The sequence below is a fragment of the Aedes aegypti genome, chromosome 2 (assembly GCF_002204515.2).
Source record: "Aedes aegypti strain LVP_AGWG chromosome 2, AaegL5.0 Primary Assembly, whole genome shotgun sequence".
Classification (NCBI taxonomy): Eukaryota; Metazoa; Arthropoda; class Insecta; order Diptera; family Culicidae; genus Aedes; species Aedes aegypti.
In genome coordinates this window covers 434,118,661-434,137,140 of record NC_035108.1, presented here as the reverse complement: position 1 = coordinate 434,137,140, position 18,480 = coordinate 434,118,661, and the positions used below count along the sequence as shown (strand labels likewise).

At 37.1% G+C, this 18,480-nt stretch overlaps 1 protein-coding gene across 1 annotated transcript; it reads right to left on the bottom strand.

The window, feature by feature from the left end:
• Positions 1-10,859: 10,859 nt before the first annotated feature.
• Positions 10,860-12,789, bottom strand: LOC5575579. The gene is made up of 2 exons (XM_001662011.2): positions 12,756-12,789; positions 10,860-12,497 (listed from the first exon to the last, which is right to left on the bottom strand). Exon 2 carries the CDS (start codon positions 12,459-12,461, stop codon positions 10,986-10,988), a length of 1,476 nt encoding a protein of 491 aa, XP_001662061.1. The 5' UTR covers positions 12,462-12,497; positions 12,756-12,789; the 3' UTR covers positions 10,860-10,985.
• Positions 12,790-18,480: the final 5,691 nt, after the last annotated feature.

Sequence of the window (18,480 nt, the reverse complement as noted above, 5' to 3'; positions counted from 1 at the left end):
GTCAAAATCCAAGATGGCCGCCAGATTTTTCACTCAAAATAATACTCCTATTCTTCATCTGACTCGAAAAATACACCAACTATTGAAAACTTGTATCTTTGTTGCACAAAAAATGATGTTTGCATTGATTGCACTCGCCATATACGTCAAAATCGTGGAGCATGTTTTAGAAAATCGTTCATTTCATAGGGTAAATACCATTGCACACCTAGTTTCTGTAGCCTATCTTACGCAATTTTTCCTCAGCTTTCTGATGGTGATCTCAGAATTCAAAACGAGCGGTGCGCTAATGGTGAAAAAACGATTTTTCTAACAAAATTCAAGATGGCGGCCAAATTCAAAATGGCCGCCGGATTTTTTTTAACTTCAAATGAAAGCTATATCCTTTCTCTATACGATGCCATTAAGTTTGGTATGTGTTCCAAGGGAAATATGAGACATATCACGTGAAGAAATACCCAAGATTTATCAAAAAATGGGCTTTTTTGCAAACTGTTTAGCTAGCTGGCGTACGAGGGGTCCACCAATTTGAGAAAACAAAAAGGACCACCCTTAAGTTTTATCGAAAGCTAGCGATGAGAGACATAAAATTGGAATTTTAACGATGGGTGCCGATGGCGGCCTGGTTTCAGCGAGAATTGCTCATTTGTGCTTTTACTGTTTGAATCTGTTTTCAGCAGCACACAATTGAAGTCTCCTACCAGTACATTTTGTTGAACAGTTGATATATGTGGAACGATATCAGAGGTAAACATAACGTTTCTTTCATTTTTGTGGCCTGAACCTGAAGCTGCATAAATAGTAACAAAATTTATATGGTCAACTGACACCGATGTTATACGTCCATTTGGACTCATAATAACGTTATCGAATTTCAGTGTTTTTCTCACTAGAATGGCTGTGCTCTTATGCTCAGTTCCAATATTGACGATAGCAGCATGAGAAGAGAGAAAACCAAAATCTTCAAATGCTACTTCTTGGAGAAAAACGACATCTATGTCGTTATTCCACACGAAATCTCTCAGAAGAGATTTCTTCACGTGTGTGTTGATAGCATTGATATTAACAGTGCATACTGTACGCAAGAAAACCATACTCAGAATCACTCACTCTCTGAAACTGATACATACAAACATATAGTCACTCATTCACTCATCACTTATTCTTTTTCGACTGTTTACGGTTGCTTATTGTTTCGATTACAGTGGTCACAGTATTATGGGTCACCTTGTCACAATTATTAGTCACTCTGTTTTGCATGCAATTCAAATGGAAATGACCCATAATAGTGGGTGACCCATAAAAGTGTGACCACTGTACCTTCTGCTGTCCTTTGTTTCGCTTACTTTTCATGGTACGGAAGGAACCTTCCGCATCGGTCACATCACCTTCCTCCGATGGTGATGAATCCACCAGCTGCGATGATGGTGTGGATGTTGCTACGCGTTTCTGTCCTTGCTTCGAATCCGCATCCATAGGCTGCATTTTCTCTTCCGTCTTCGCTCGCTTCAAGTTAGTTAATTCCAACGATTCGCTGCCGGAATCTATGCTGGTTTCTTGCCGGCTGTGTTCAGGTTTGCTGGACTCCTTCGTGACTCTTGTTGCTTGTTCGCTGGGTTCTGCTTGGTTTGAATTCTCGTCCTTCTTTCTGCTCAGAATCTGCATGTTGGGCGCCATTACAGGAACCGTGAGGCTTGGCACAATGACTGGTCTACCATGGGCCGCCACTGTGCTGTACGACCGCGCGCCTCCACCGTTTGAAGCTGATGCGGCAGCCAGCTTGGGACAGTTAGCTTTCTGGTGACCCTCCTCCTTACAATAAAAACAACGGTTTTTCAAACCGTCGTAGTAAATACGAGCACGGAAATGTCCGATGAAAATGTTTGCTGGGATTTCCTTGGCTATCTCCATATGAACGCCACGGACGCCACTGAAGACACTCAAGTTGTATTCAACAGGGTAGCGCTCTCTCACCTGTTGTCTCACGGTTCCAAACTGACCCATCACTTGCGCAATGAGCCTATCTTCGATTTCGGGGGGCAAGTTGAAAATTCGCACGTAGCGAAAAATGCGGCTTGCCATGTCCAGGCATACTGGTGTCGTTGATCCATCATCATACTTGAAGGCATAAACCTCTTCCACGTGGTTGCAGAACTCGTTGAATCTACCTTCGTCCATGAACTTGATGTAGAAATGTCCATCATTCTCATCTTTGTAGACTGAATGCAGGTCTGCTGCGCTTAGTTTCAGATTACCAGTGATAAACCTGAGAACTTCCAGGTGGGAAGGCACTTTAACTCCCGATTCGAAGCACAGTTTCAGCGTGTTCTTTCGTACACTCGATTCCATTTTTATTTATTGTTCAATAGATTCCGCTACAACTATTACTAACACTACTACGGCAAAGCCGTGAAAAGCAAAAAAATAACGAGAGCAATTGGTAAACTTGACTGTTCGGTCCAACGTCTCATCCACGAATGGTTTAGACCAGAACGGGCAAAATTCTATATGTTGACTTATGCTGCCTATGCTGTGGGCATGTTAACGAGAAAACGAAACACAGTTAATTCCTTGAAAAAGGCACAATAAATGTGTCCGAAACGTCGGATGAAAACTTAAAATCCGTTTTTGAGCATTATACACTGAAGGCCATAATCTAAAACATAATCATCACTGTCGTATCCCCGAGAAAGTTCAACCTGTAGACCATCGTATAACGGTTGCCTTCTCTCCGCCCGTTCCTTAAATTCGCATGTGTTCGGGGAAATGGAATTGAATGGATCATTGAAGGTCACTCATTTGGCACTCACCTCATCACAACATCATCCCCTCTTCAACATCTAATCCAATTTCTCTCGCCGTTCCCTTACGGTACCTATTCATCTAGTATTCATTGGTTTCTTCTCCATGCTCCCTCTTACTTCGAGCAAAATAGACCGATATGCCGGTAAACAAATTCAAAATGTGTTTATATGTTTATGAATAGGGTAACGACTGTTCACATCGTCCTTAAACGCTAACAGTTGGAAACAGCGGAAAAAAGTACACACACGCTCAAAAAAGAGTTCTGGAAAACGTGAACTGTCAAAAATACACCGTGAACAACCATCATGTTCACATGAACGTTCTCGGAACTAGGCAACGCCTTCACATAAACATGATCTAGTTCACGGTGTATTTTTGCTTGTTCACGAGTTCATGACTGCTGTTCACGGATACGAGAACGGATTTTCCTCTGTGCAACAACCTTTCGAACATTTCTCTCACTGACCTCCGAGTTGCGACACTAATGTTGCTATTCCACTCACTGATCGCGCTACGCTGGATTCTCAAATATCTCAAACTTCCAACACAAGCGCATGGAAGAATGGTAGTCGAGAACTGCCAAAACGTAAGGAAAATAATGAAAAACGTGAACTACTTCCAATTACGAACGGGATAAAAAAAGTAGTGATTAGAAGCGTAATGTGAATATAGCTTTTTGTGTTTAGTTCATTTTCCTTGGTGCCTTCTTTGCTGCAGGACTCCGTTTTTACTACCACTGAAATAGAGCCATCTATTACCTTTTCAGTATTGAATATCGCCCTATGTTTATGGTTAGCAATGAATTTAAAAAATATATATTCCATCATGCTGAAGGAATGGAGAGAGATATTATTGTAAAACATTTTATTACAGTATTGATATGTTGTGAGTCGTTTGTTATGAGACAAATCTGAAAACTAATTGCGACAGAATGAGAATAATTCGACGAATAAAGAAAACGGCAAATAATAATTTCATTGCATAATTTCCAATAAACGTTCATGATTTATCAAAATCCCTTCACACAATGCGAAGGCCGTTTTGGGAAAGAATTGTTTGGCATTGGTTAGTATCAGCATAATTCACTGCAATACTAGGTTTTCTCTGATCAAAGCTTAATACGATGGATACTAGCACATCACTCTATTATTAACTTAACTGTTGATCCGAGATTGACGCCACTTTACATTATATAGCAAATAAACCGTTTGTAATCGAGTTAGATCACTTTTGAGGTTATGTCCGACCTTTGCATTAAAACGGTGCCACTGTGCATCGCCGAGTTGGTTGTCCAACTTTTTCGCCGAGGTGTGCACAGTGTGTCTCCCTCTCCGCCTTCAGCTAACCCATAATGCGGAGAATAAATTCTGTGAAATATGCATTTCACTCGGTGTGAAATATAAATTTAAATATTTTGTTATATCAATCATTGTTGATGATTCTCCGTCGAGTGGCCGTCGTCGAGGATGGGGATTTCCGTGCGATACCTGCTGCAGGCATGGCTTGTGACACCGACCGTACGTACTCGTAGCCTGCATTCCGGATCTGGGAAGCAAACTGCAACGAAGTGTGAAAGTGGCACTCGCGTTTGTCTTTTATGGCTTCCGGGTTTGATGGACTGGGTTTGGATTTTTTTTTTACAGTTTTTTTTTTTCAATGTTTGGTTTAAGTGTGACACCATTGACATTGATTTATTGTTCTGCCTGCGTTTCACAATAGGTTATGGCCATCAATGATACACATGATGGAAGAGCAAAGTGGGATTTCTTTTCTCATCAATTGATTTGGAAATGTAGAAAACTCTTAGCGTTATAAATGAACTATTGTTTTCCCCTTTTTTGTTTGTTTGAGTATCCACTCAAGACAAATTACATCCAGAACACAAGAGTCGAAATCTTCTTTGGATTAAATTTTACATAATTTTTCAGTATGGTAGAAAAAGTGTTTTCCATTTATACACAGCAAAAAAATCATAAACTCACATGGCACATGAACTTTTGTGATTCTCTTGTGAAACAAGTTTTAACTAAACATTCTACAATACACTTTAAAAAATAATGGAAATTACTGTAGACGTAATTCATAGTATGACTGAATGACACATGATGTAAATGATAAAACGACACAAAAATGTGTCCTTGCACATGTATTGAACAAAAAATGTAATTTTACACGTTTAAGGGCACGAAAATGATGTCACTATGATCGGCATTTCCCGAGAATCAGACGCTGTGGTATTTGAAATGTGACATAAATTCACGTCATACGGCTAGCATTTTTCATGTGCATCCAAGAGACGTAAAATCACATGTTTTTTTCGGAGTTTGTAAATAATGTGAACTGCCTAATTGTATTCAGGAATGCTTGCTATCTTGAGTGAAACTGAAACATTTCACGATCTTGCATCCTACATTGGATGCATTTTTGCATCTTTTAAGCGAAATTACTTCGGTTTACACGATTATACGCTGCATATTTTGTCAAAAATAATGCATATGAAGGAATTGACGTATCAGTCATTTCATGTGGATTAATTATGATTGAGTTTTCAGAGTAAAATCATGCATCCCGAACCGTTTTGCTTGCAACATTCTTCGAGAGAAGACGTTTCACGTTGAATATTAATGATTATGCCAACAATGATGGATATTAGGGTGCCAATGAAAATCGATTTTTCGAATTTCAAAAAATGGTAGTGCTCAAAAGTTTTGTCTCCTCGAAAAAAGTCCCCATGCAAAATTTGAGCTTAATCGGACTTCATTAAGTGGACCCCCAAAGCGGTCAAAGTTTGGCTTTTTTGACCCATGAAAAATCTCCATGGTGGGGGGGGGGGGTGTACATGAAATTTCCGAAATCGAAATTTTTTTTTTTTGATGCCAGATGTCTTAGAAATGCATGAAACGTCGAGATCTGGTGTTATTTGGAATTTTTTTTTTTTTTTGAAAAAATCGACCTTTTGGGACTTGATTTTTGAGTTGGGGGAGTGAATTGAATTTGAAATGAACGATTTGAATTCAATTGCTGAGAAATTCAAGGCAATAGTATTGAAACATATCCTATATCATTGTTGGCCACTGAAAGCATATTATATGTGATATTTCATTAGGGTGGTTCATTTACTTTCCATTAGGGTGGTCCTTTTTGTTAAAAAATAAAAAATAGAATTTTAATTGAATATTGAAGACAATAGTATTGGAACATCTCTCACATTATCGTTAGCCATTTTCTACATTAAATATGTGGTACTTTATTAGGGTGGTTCACTTATTTTCCATTACGGTGGGCCTTTCTGTCGAAAAATCATAATTTGAATGGGATATTCAAAATCATAGTATTTTATCACCTCTTTCATCATCGTAGGGCATTTCCTTCATAACATTTATTTTATTAGGGTGGCTCACTTATTTTTCATTGGTGTTTGCCGAAAATTAAAAAAAATCAAGAAATTTCGAATTTGATCCTTTATTTTTCGCACAATAGTATTTTAACACCTCTTTTATAATCGTAGGCCATTGTCTTCATTTTTGTTTTGAGAGGCTTTAAATTCCTCCGAATTCATGCGCCTCTAGTTCCATTTGAACACTGTTAACATATTTCATTAGGGAGTTTCTCTCATTTTCCATGAGGGTGCATCATTTTTTGTATAGTTTGAAACCATGATTTCTCGCAAAAGTCTCGTCCACTTTCCTTAATTATGGTGTCATTGTAAAAATTTCAACCTTAATATCTACAGACCGAAAGATTATGGTGTTCGACGAAAAATGTAAAGGTAACTTAGTTAACAACAAAAGAGTTTTCTAGAAAGCCTCTCAATGTTAGAAAGGTCCTTTTGAAAAGTTTTGCGTGATTTTCATTCGGAATTCACTTCACTAAGCTGAACCAGTTCGGAGTCCTCGTCTCATACAAAATCCGCTTGCTACTTCGTGATTTCAGATGCACTCATCTCAGAGATCTTGCATTGAGCCTCAGTGACCTTTCCAATTTAGTTTTGCAAATTCCGAAGGAAATTGCAGAGAAAATTCTGAAGGAAATTCTAGAGGAAATACCGAAGGAAATTCCAAAGGAAATTCCAGAGGGAATTACGAAGGAAATTCCAGTGGAAATTCCAGTGGAAATTCCGAAAGAAATTCCAGAGAAAATTCCGAAGGAAATTCCAGACGAAATTTCTCAGGAAATTCCAGAGGAAATTTCACAGGAAATTCTAGAGGAAATTCCGAAGGAAATTCCAGAGGAAATTCTAGAGAAAATTCTGAAGGAAATTCCAGAGAAAATTCGGAAGGAGATTCCAGAGAAAATCCCGAAAGAAATTCCAGAGGAAATTCCAAAGGAAATTTCGAATAAAATTCTAGGGGAAATACGGAAGGAAATTCCAAAGGAAATTCCGAATGAAATTCCAGAGGAAGTTCCGAAGGAAATTCCAGAGAAAATTCCGAAGGAAATTCCAGAGAAAATTCCGAAGGAAATACCGAAGGAAATTCCAGAGGAAACAAAAATTATAGAGGTACTTCCGAAGAAAATTCCGAAATAATTTCAAAGCTTCAAAAGAAATTCCAAATGAAATTTCGAATCAAATTTAGCATGAAGCTCCAAAAGCAATTCCGAAGGAAACTCCAGAAAGAATTCCGAAGCAAATAGCAAAGTAAATTTCGACGAAAATAACGTAGAAAGTTCCAAATCCAATCCCGAAGGTAGCTCCAAAAGAAATTCCAAAGCAAATCCCGAAAGAAATTCCAAAGCAAATTCAAAAGGAAATTCCATAAAAATAAATCCGAATGGATTTTGAAGGATGTTCCGAAGCAAATTCCAAAGAAAACTCGGACGAAAATTGCGCAGAAAATTCCAAATATAATTCCGAAGCCAGCTCTAAAAGAAATTGCAAAGGAAATTCCATAAGAAATTTCAAAGGAACTTCCGAAGCGAATTGCAAAGGAAATTCCGAAGGCAATTCCAGAAGAAATTGCAAAAGAAATTCCAAAGGAAAAGCCGAAGAAAATTTTGAAAAACTGAAGAAGAAAATTCCGAAAGTAATTCCAAAGAAATCCAAAATAACTTCCTGAAGCAACTTACTGAAAGAAATTCTGAAGTAAATGAGATATGAAGTTCCGAAGAATACAAAGGAAGTTTAAAGGATACTCCTAAGAAAATTCCGAAAAAGCGATTCGAAGGAATTTCCAAAGTAAATTCCGAGAAAATTCAACGGAAATTCCGATGAAAATTACGTAAAACAGTCCAAAGGAAAATTCCGTAAAAAATTCCAATCAAAACCTCTAAATAAAATTCCGAAATCTCCATAGGAAATTTCAAAGGTTATTCCAAAGGAAATTCCGAGGAAACTCTATAACAAATTTGGAAGTAAACTTCAAAAGAAATTTCAAAGAGAACTTTGAAGGAAGCAATGAAGGAATTCCAAAAGAAATTCTGAAGAAAATTTGATAAGTAGCCTCAAAGAAAACTGCAAAGGAATTTTAAAGGATACGGAAATTCCAAAATTAATTCCGAAGGAAGCTAAAAAAAATCCAACGAAATTTCCGAAGCAAATTTCAGAAATTTCGCAATTCTGACGAAAATTGCGTAGAAAATTCGAAAGAAAATTCCGAAAAAAATCCAATGGAAATTCCGAAGAAAATTCCGTGGAAAATTCCAAAGGAAATTCCGAAAACTCCATAGGAAATTTCATAAAAAAATTTAAAACAAATTCCGAAAAGGAAATTTCGAAGAAAAAATCACAGCTCCAAAAGAAATTCCAATGGAAACTTCGATGGAAACTTTCAAAATATAAGGAAAATCCCGAAAAATAAAAATAATAACTAACTGAATAAAATTCTAAAAGAAATTCTGAAGCACATTCCAAAGGGCATTCCAACGACAATTCTAAAAGGGAATTTCTAAGGAAATTCCAAACAAAATTCCAAAGCAAATCCCGAAGCAAATTGCAATGAAAAAAGGAAGTTAAAAGGAAATTTCGTAGAAAATTTCTAAGGAATTTTCTATGGAATACCCAAAGCAAATTTGTAAGGAAATTCTCAAGAAAACTCTGTAGGATTTCCAAAGAAAATTTTAAAGGAAATTTCTAAGAATATTCCGCACAAAATTTCAAAGGTCCAAAAGAAATCCCAAATGAAATTCCGAAGAAAGCTCCAAAGAAAATATCGAAGGAAATTCCAAAGTAAATTCCAATGCTTCGAAAGAAATTCCAAATAATATTTCGAATACAATTCTGAAGGAAGCTCCAAAGATAATTACACAGGAAATTCCGAAACAAACTCTAGAAGAAATTCGGAAGGAAACTTCAAAGAAAATTCCAAAGCAAATTTCAATGGAAACTCAAAAAGAAACTCCGAATAAAATTCCAATGAAAAGTTCAGAATGAAATTCCGAAGGACACTTCATAGGAAATTTCGAAGAAAATACCACAGAAAATTCAAAAGGGCACTTCTAAAGATACCGAAGAAAATTCCACAGGATATTCCGAAGCAAATTCAGGATAAATTTCCAATTTTGATGAAAATTCCGTAGAAAATTTCAAAGGAAATTTCGTAGAAAAGTCCAATAAAAAATTTTAAAAGGAATTTCGAAGGAAATTCCGATTAAAATTCCAAAGGAAACTCCAAAGAAAATTCCGTTAAAAACTCCAACGAAAAAATCCATATGAAATTCCAACGAAATTTCTATAAGGAACTTTGTTACATCTTTGAAGAACAAACGAGAAATGATTGCTAAAACTGGAATTGCCTACGTTGTCACAACCGAATCACGTGTACTATAGCAAGCAGAAGGCAACGTACTTTTGTTTCGGGAATGAAGGAGCCCAAGGCGGAGAATCTCTTTTGAAAATATAAACTAAACACTTTTGTTGCCCTTCATCGTCGCCCATCAAGCTATTGTCATAATTTGAATATGTCAAAAATTATTTCATTCCTTTTTTATCTGTATTTTGATTATGGCAGTTAGAGTTGTGCATCACTGAATTCACTGATTATTGTTATTGGAACGTTTTATTTTAACTATTCAAAAGAAAACCTTAATGAAAATATCTTAACGAAGAGTTGCATGCCAATGAAGAATCGTGATTCAAAACTATACAAACAAAGTTGATTTTTTAGATCTGTTGAGAATATTTTTTTTTTAATTTACAAATTAAATGATCACCCTTATGCAAACCTGAGGACAATAGCCCCAATGAAATATCACATATTATATGTTAACAGTGGCCTACGATGACAAAGGAGATGTTTAATTACTCTTATATTTTCTATTCCATTCAAATTCTCATTTTTTTTAAAGGACCACCGTAATGGAATATAAGTGAGCCTTCCCAATGAAATATCATGAATCTAATGAAGGAAATGGCCTACGATGATGGAAGAGGTGATAATTTACTATTGTTTTTAATATCCCATTCAAATTATGATTTTTCGACGGAAAGGCCCACCGTAATGGAAAATAAGTGAACCACCCTAATAAAATACCACATATTTAATGTAGAAAATGGCTTACGATAATGTGAGAGATGTTCCAATACTATTGTCTTCAATATTCAATTAAAATTCTATTTTTTTTTTTTAACAAAAAGGACCACCCTAATGGAAAGTAAATGAACCACCCTAATGAAATATCACATATAATATGCTTTTAGTGGCCAACAATGATATAGGATATGTTTCAATACTATTGCCTTGAATTTCTCAGCAATTGAATTCAAATCTTTCATTTCAAATTCAATTCACTCCCCCAACTTAAAAATTTACTAAGTCCCAGAAGGTCGATTTTTTCAAAAAAAAAATTTTTCTAAATAACACCAGATCTCGACGTTTCATGCATTTCTAAGACATCTGGCATCAAAAAAAAAAATTTCGATTTCGGAAATTTTTCATGGGTCAAAAAAGCCAAACTTTGACCGCTTTGGGGGTCCACTTAATGAAGTCCGATTGAGCTCAAATTTTGCATGGGGACTTTTTTCGAGGAGACAAAACTTTTGAGCACTACCATTTTTTGAAATTCGATGGCAAAATTTTTCCCATACATTCCATTGGCACCCTAATGGATATAATAGATATGTTTGTATCATTAGTTTGTATTTTATCATAGAATAGTACATTAGAAATGGCTTTACATGCTGAAAGCTAAAAGTATGTTACGTATAAATCTATGATTTCCTGGTGTGTAGAACGATGCCATGTCTAAGAGCGATCTCCCGATATCTCGTCAATCACTTCTGTTATACTGCCGATCCTGTCATAAGCATTATTTTTCAATGATTTAGAACGTAGATCGCAAGCTTTCCTCTGAATTATCTCACTAAAGCTCTCAAACTCCCTTGCAAGATTAAGCTGTGAACAAATTTTCATAAGATCTTTGCAACACGTTCGAATGGCCGATTCATTTGCGTCTAGAGCATTACTTATTGCTGCGATATCGTCCTTCAACCCGCTGATTTTATTCTCCACCTGATCGTTCCGATGATCGTAAGAGTTTTTAATCTCATTCAGTAGTTTTTCAACAGTTACCATTTTTTTGATTGGCTTCATTGTATCGTCATAATGCGCAAATTGGGAGCAATTACATTTTTCACAGGTGCTGTTTCCGCCTAATGCTACCTTGACGCACTTAACGGCAAAGTTTATAGCATTATAGACAAAATTCGGCACCGGATATCCAGCTACTGAAGAAGCTGCTGTCTTATCTTCATAGCACACCTTTGAGCATAATAAACAGATTGTGCTGTAAAATTGAGATTTAAAATATAACGTATATTCTGTTTCCTGTGTTTGCTTGTAATCGGAATACTTTTTAGGGTCGTCGGATATTTTCTGATAAGTCAGCTCTTCTAGCTTGTTTTGCAGGGTTTGAAGGTTATCTATGTTTTGCATAATATGATAGAGGTTCGACTTGATTGTGTTTCTCTTCAGACGCATTTCTTTAAATACCATCGTCGACTGACTACCCATTTGTTTTAGCCGATCAATCATTTTCGCGATGGTTTCCATCGATTCATTCCATTCATTTTCAACATATTTCTTCAATATTTCCTCGTTCTTCCATGCTTTCTCGGGTTTATTCAGAGCAGAATTGTTCATATGAAACAAGTTCTCGTCGAGTATATTCCATGGTTTTAGTTGAGATGTATCGAAATTTGCGGAAACCCGATTGCAGTTCGTGAGAACAAGTATGATGTTATCCATAAAGCGATCTGGTATGACATTTTTCATCTCATTTAAAGTGTAACGTAGGTTCGTTGTAGCTCTCGATTGCGTTCCATTTACTACGATCATTATTGCCGCCAAAGTTCCCTTTTCTTCTGTAGCAGAAATAATTTCCGAGATGTGTTTCTGGTCCTCAAGCATCCCTTCAGTATCGTTAAGACCTGGGGTGTCTATGAAACCAAAAATAAGTCCATCTTTGCTGAAATTGTACTCCATGCATTCACTGGTTTGACTTTTTGACAAATCCAATACATTCGTTTCAAAATGTTCTAAGCCCTCTGTTGCATTGTAATGCTTCGAAGGAATAGACAGTCTTAGTTGACCAAGCTTTCCACCTTGGAAAAAGTTTGTCAGATAATTGATCAAAGTTGACTTTCCAACGCCGGTTTCTCCAATCATCAGAACGTTATACTTGTCCTCGGGTGTGTGTTGAGCTGACATCGACGACGCCATTTTGCGCAAATGGACGATTGGAACAGTATTTGATGTCTGAAATAAAGAAATCTTATCAATTAGTTGGAATAATTAGAATGAGCTTAGAACAAAACCAGTAGAGCACTGAAGCTCGAAATATGAGCATAATTTTTTAAATTGATAAAAGTAGAATGTATAAATTGACTCAAAGGGTGATTACTAGTTAATGTCATTGAAATATATGATCATTTGAAGATACATAGATGCTAATATAAAATGTATTTACAGGTTCAAAGTACAGATTTGTCTTGTTAGCTCCGATACCATCCTTACCAGCAGCTTTATTGTTCTTGAGCTGGTGAATGGCATCCTTAGCCTCCCTCAAAGTGGGGGCTGGTAGGTTTCCATCGCCCGCAGTACTGACGAAGGCATTTCCCCCGTTGTCCCGTCCTTCATTGCCTGTGCTCTCAGCGCCATTCAGGTGCTCGTCGATGTGCTGCTTCCACCTTTCGATCACCTCACGCTCGTCCGTCAGAATGCTCCCATGCTTATCCCCAGTCAACATTTTGGTTGGTATAACTTTTGTTATACATCATGCTATATGAACCAATTGAATCGTATAGAATGCATGAAAAGGCTATATACCTACCAAAGTGGAGGCTATATGCGTACTTGGCACGACTTTTTCAGACTTTCTGCGATCAGATATACGATGCCACAAAATTTGGATGAAAATAAATAAAAAGTTCCCAGCAAGCCTCGAACGCGGGACTTTTACATTGGGAATCGAATACCTTATCACTGTACCACCAAGGGTTTCATGATGAACAAGTCATTATTTGCCAATATTAATCGCTGTACATGAAACAGCGACACATACTTTGTTGTTCTTTGAGGCCTATCGTCAGCAGATACAAAGTTTGGGTGGCAGTTTTTGCTAAGTTATTGCGATTTCATACGATGCTTTCTGGATTGATATATGATCTGTCAGTTTATATAACATAACGCGATTCTATGTTGCACTATTTACGACATGTTTTGTTGTCAACACAGATTGTCGTTTATTAATCGTATTGGGGATTTATATACAACTTGTATTAACATTGAGAACGCTTTGTCTGGCATCTTGCGCGATTCTGATTTTGGATGCATGAATATGTGATTTTTGATGCACATCCTTATACGATACGTGGTTCACTGGGTCCCTGCACATCTCGGCTCGCGGCATGAAGCCGTTTCGGGATGCGTTGAGCTTCTGATAGAACTCACGCGTTTCTTGAAACCGGCACAGCTGTTCCATCTCCTCGCACTCCGTCTCCTCCAGGCGGCGTTTTTTCTCCCGAAAGAGGCGGGTCTGCTGTTGCCGTTTCCGTTTATAGCGTTCCACGTTCTGCCGGGTCCCTTGCTGCAGCATGACCGCCCGCGCTGCGTTCTTCTCCAAAACCTCCTGGCACTCCTCGTCGAACCAATCGTTCCGTAGACTCCGACCCACGTACCCGACGTTGCTCTCAGCTACATCGTTGATGGCTGCTTTTACTGTTCTCCAGCAGTCATCAAGAGGGGCTCCATCCAACTCACCCACTTCCGGTAATGCAGCCTCGAGGTGCTGTGCGTATGCCGCTGCGACATCCAGTTGCTTAAGCCGCTCTAGGTTATACCGGGGCGGCCGTCGGTACCGTACGTTGTTAACGACGGAGAGTTTTGGGCGCAATTTGACCATCACCAGATAGTGGTCAGAGTCGATGTTAGCGCCACGATTGGTCCTGACATCGATAATGTTGGACAAGTGCTGACCGTCAATCAGAACGTGGTCGATTTGCGATTCTGTCTGCTGTGGTGATCTCCAGGTGTATCGGTACGGAAGGCTGTGCTGGAAGTAGGGGCTACGAATGGCCATATTCTTGGAGGCGGCATAATCAATTAGTCGTAGGCCGTTTTCGTTCGTCAGCCGGTGGGCGCTGAACTTTCCAATCGTCGGTCTGAATTCCTCCTCCTGGCCAACCTGAGCGTTTAGATCTCCTATGATGATTTTGACGTCGTGGCATGGGCAGCTGTCGTACTCGCGTTCGAGCTGCGCGTAAAAAGCGTCTTTATCATCATCAGTGCTTCCGGAGTGAGGGCTTATTATGCTGAAGTTGAAGAACCGGCCTTTGAGCCTCAACTTGCACATTCTTTCGTTGATCGGCCACCACCCGATCACGCGCCTCTGCATATCACCCATCACTATAAAAGCTGTTCCCAGCTCATGTGTATTGCCAGAGCTCTGGTAGATGGTATGGTTACCTCTAAACGTTCGCACCATTGATCCCTTCCAACACACTTCCTGCAACGCTACGATGCCGAATCCTCGGTCCTTCAGCACGTCGGCGAGTATGCGTGTGCTCTCGATGAAGTTGAGAGATTTACAGTTCCACGTACCGAGCTTCCAATCGCTAATCCCTTTACGTCGCTGTGGTCTTCGGCCGATTGTCCCGGTTCGTATTCTCTCGTTGATTATGATTATTGTAAGCCCTAGCCTAACCTAGATATATAGAACACCTTTTGTGGCAAAAGAAGATTGCAACGATTTCTAACTAGAATTTTTAGATATTTGCTCCAGTGTTTCAACATTGCAATGTTGATGTTGATCCATGGATATCCTGTATAACTCATAATTACTATGACATTTTAGAAGTATTAATACTATTTTCGATTATCTGTAGTCCAATGTATAGAAAATGCTTGTCCATCTACCAATATGGCACATAACTTGGCCGGCCTGAACTTTTTTTTTTTTTCAAAGATTCAAAGCTTGCAAAGATCGAAAGCAGTTATTTTTCTAGCGAAGGTTTTTAGTACTAGCGTTGCTAAGAGAAGAAATGGTTGCGATGCGAACGGCGTTCATCAAAGTTGGCATGGAGCAGAAAGAATCAGTTAAATCACAATTTCACATCCATTTCTGACCAGAGAAGAAGCACTGAAGCATTTCAGGAAGCAAATTCGCCGCACCTTTGGATGCTTATAACGGCTAATAAAGAGAATCTCAATAACAGTGTAAGGTGCACTGTTTTTTTAAGGAAATTTTTATATTTTTTCAAGGGTTTTTCGTTTATATTTTAAAAAATTTCAGAGTTTTACATTTTTTTTTCTTAAAAATTGAAATTTTAAGCTTTCATTTCATAAAAAAGATTGGAAATCGGTTGACCTTATCAAAAGTTATGACTTTTTTTTTAATAAAAAAAAATCTAATGCGCTGAGACCTACAGTGTGTGCCGATGAAAAATGACTGATTTTTTATTTTCAAAAAAATATATCTCAATAACTAAAAAACATATTCATCGCTGAAAATTTGACTGTAAACGTAAAATTTACTGCACTTCCAAGAAAACATGAGAACAGCAATAGCCTCTTTGGTCTTCAAAATACAAAAAAAACGGAAATTATTGAATTTTTTTGTAAAATTTTATATATTTTATGAAAAGTCAAAATCTTAAGCTTTTATTCCATTCAAGGAAATTGAAAATCAACCGCTTGACCGAAAAGTTATAATTTTCAAAAAATTAAAAATTTTGCAAAGCCGCGATTTTTCTGGTCACCCTATTTTGGAAACGGTCACCCTATCCAAAAAGTCCAAAAACACGTGTATCCTTATTTTGGATAAGGAATAGAATAGCAAATTTTCACGAAATTCGGTGACCCACTAGATTGGTTTTTCATGGAGAGGCTGTTAACTATTTATTGAAATAGTTTAAATTTCATATAACCATTGATTAAACAGTGTTTCATACAACTTTGACGACTAGTTGCACAAAATTGTGACATGTTGAAACATTTTTGAGGTCTTAATGCCGACCTCAAAAATGTTTCAACATGTCACAAAAAGCCACCCCAAATTTACTAAAGATACTTAATATGATCCTTGAGACACGCATTTTTATAACGTTACCATTGAAACGTATTTATTTTAGCAAAAATCCTAAACTTTCCAAACCGATCAATATTTATTCTTAGAACTAATTAACACGCAACTTTTTCCAAAATGTTTCCACAATGAAACTTTATCTTAGACCACTAGTCGGTCGGTTTGGTTGAGAATATTATTATAGAGCCATTCCATGAAAAACCCTGGACTTCTTTTTCTGCGATTGCTGAGTTGTTTTTTTCTAATTCCAATCAATGTGTACATCAATTTTGCGCAAGCCGTTCAAGCTCTCACATGACCATCTCATCAAAAAACTATTGCGTTTGCATCACACCGAAGCATAAATGGCATTTTGAGTGAAATTTCATACCAGCAAACATAGCAGACATTGTAAATCTCTTGTGTTTAGATTTATCAGCATCTTTGGAAAAACTGCTCTGCTGACATTGTAATAAAATCTATATAGGACAAACAAAACGAACACTAGAAATAAGATTCAAAGAACATATTGCTGAGGTAAAAAAAAGCGGGCAAGGAATTAGAAAAGGGATTAGCGTATAACATATGACCGATCCAGTGGACCACCGAATTCCGTGAAAATGCGTTACTAGTTTGTTCCTTATCTGAAATAAGGATACCCGTGTTTTTGGATTTTTTGATTAGGGTGACCATTTACAAACTAGGGTGACCAGAAAAATCGCGACTTCACAAAATTTTTATTTTTAAAAAAATCTTAAATTTGGAACCGCTTGACCGATTTTCAATTTTCTTGAACGAAATGAAAGCAAAAGATTTTGACTTTTCAGAAAAAATATGAAATTTCACAAGAATTGTTTTTAACATGAAAAACAAAAACAAAAATTTCCGGATTTTCGTGTTTTGAACAAAAAGTCTATTGCTGTTCTAATTTTTTCTTGAAAGTTCAGAAAATTTTACGTTTAGAGTAAGGTGGGGCAAAAGTTCGACCTTAGTGGTATAATCAAAGTTTCCAGGAAAACAATAGCAGTTAAAACAAAACAAATACCATACAGTGAACCTTCAACATATTGGCTATAATTTTGCTGAACAAACTTGTGTCAAAATATTTACCCATTTTTAGTTATAACAGTTTCAAAATTGATTGTCTTATTCGAACTTTTGCCCCACCGGTGGGGCAAGAGTTCGAATCTAGTGTGGGGCAAAAGTTCACTGACTAAAACACAAAATATCGATCCTTTTATGACAGACATACTTTACACCAGCCGTAAACTTAAGTTTGACGAAAAATACACACTAAATTTTCATCAAAAAATTGCTCAAAACCGGGTTGATTGTAATATACTCAAAAATAGCAGTTTTTCGCAAAACAAAGTGAAAATGTAAAATTTTGGTGACAGTTTTCACACGATCAAACAAATTTAACTAAATTTGAAGATAATATGGGGATTGAAGGCAATTTGCAAATTTTTCCGTGAATTTATACATGGGTCGAACTTTTGCCCCGCTGATTCGAACTTTTGCCCCACTATGAGCCAAAAATTGTTTTCAAGCATTTATGCAAAAACTCATACACTTCAAAGCAACCTTATGATAGGCCTAGAAACGCCCTTACATAAAATATTGAAAAAGATTTTATCTTCAATTCGTTCCATACAACGAAAGTTTGACCAAAAATTACAATATTCACGTTGAAAAACAACAAATAGCCATAACTTTTCCAAATCTCAATCGATTTTTATGATATTTGGATTGAAAGTCTCTTACTTGAATAGCATTCAAACCACCATGACATTTATAAGATTTGTTTTGAATTGAGCTAGAAATCTTAAAAAGAAACTCCTACCCCACTCGAACTTTTGCCCCACTTTACTCTACTGGATATTTGTTCAAATTATCGAACAGATTTGGGCCGGAGTTTCTCCGATTAGTATGAAATTTCACCAGAGGTAGAGCTTGTGGATACATGTCCAAAATTGAAATTCAAACAAATTATAGTGGCCTATTTTCCTGGAAAACTCTAGTTGTATTTTCACGATTTCCCTATATACCTCAAACTTTAAAAATTCATATCTCCTGTACTATGCATCGTAGAGCAGAAGTTTTTAAGAGAAATCGAAAGGAAATTTCCTCAGCAATCTATTTAAAATATAAAAAGAAAAACATTTCCCGGAAAATGTT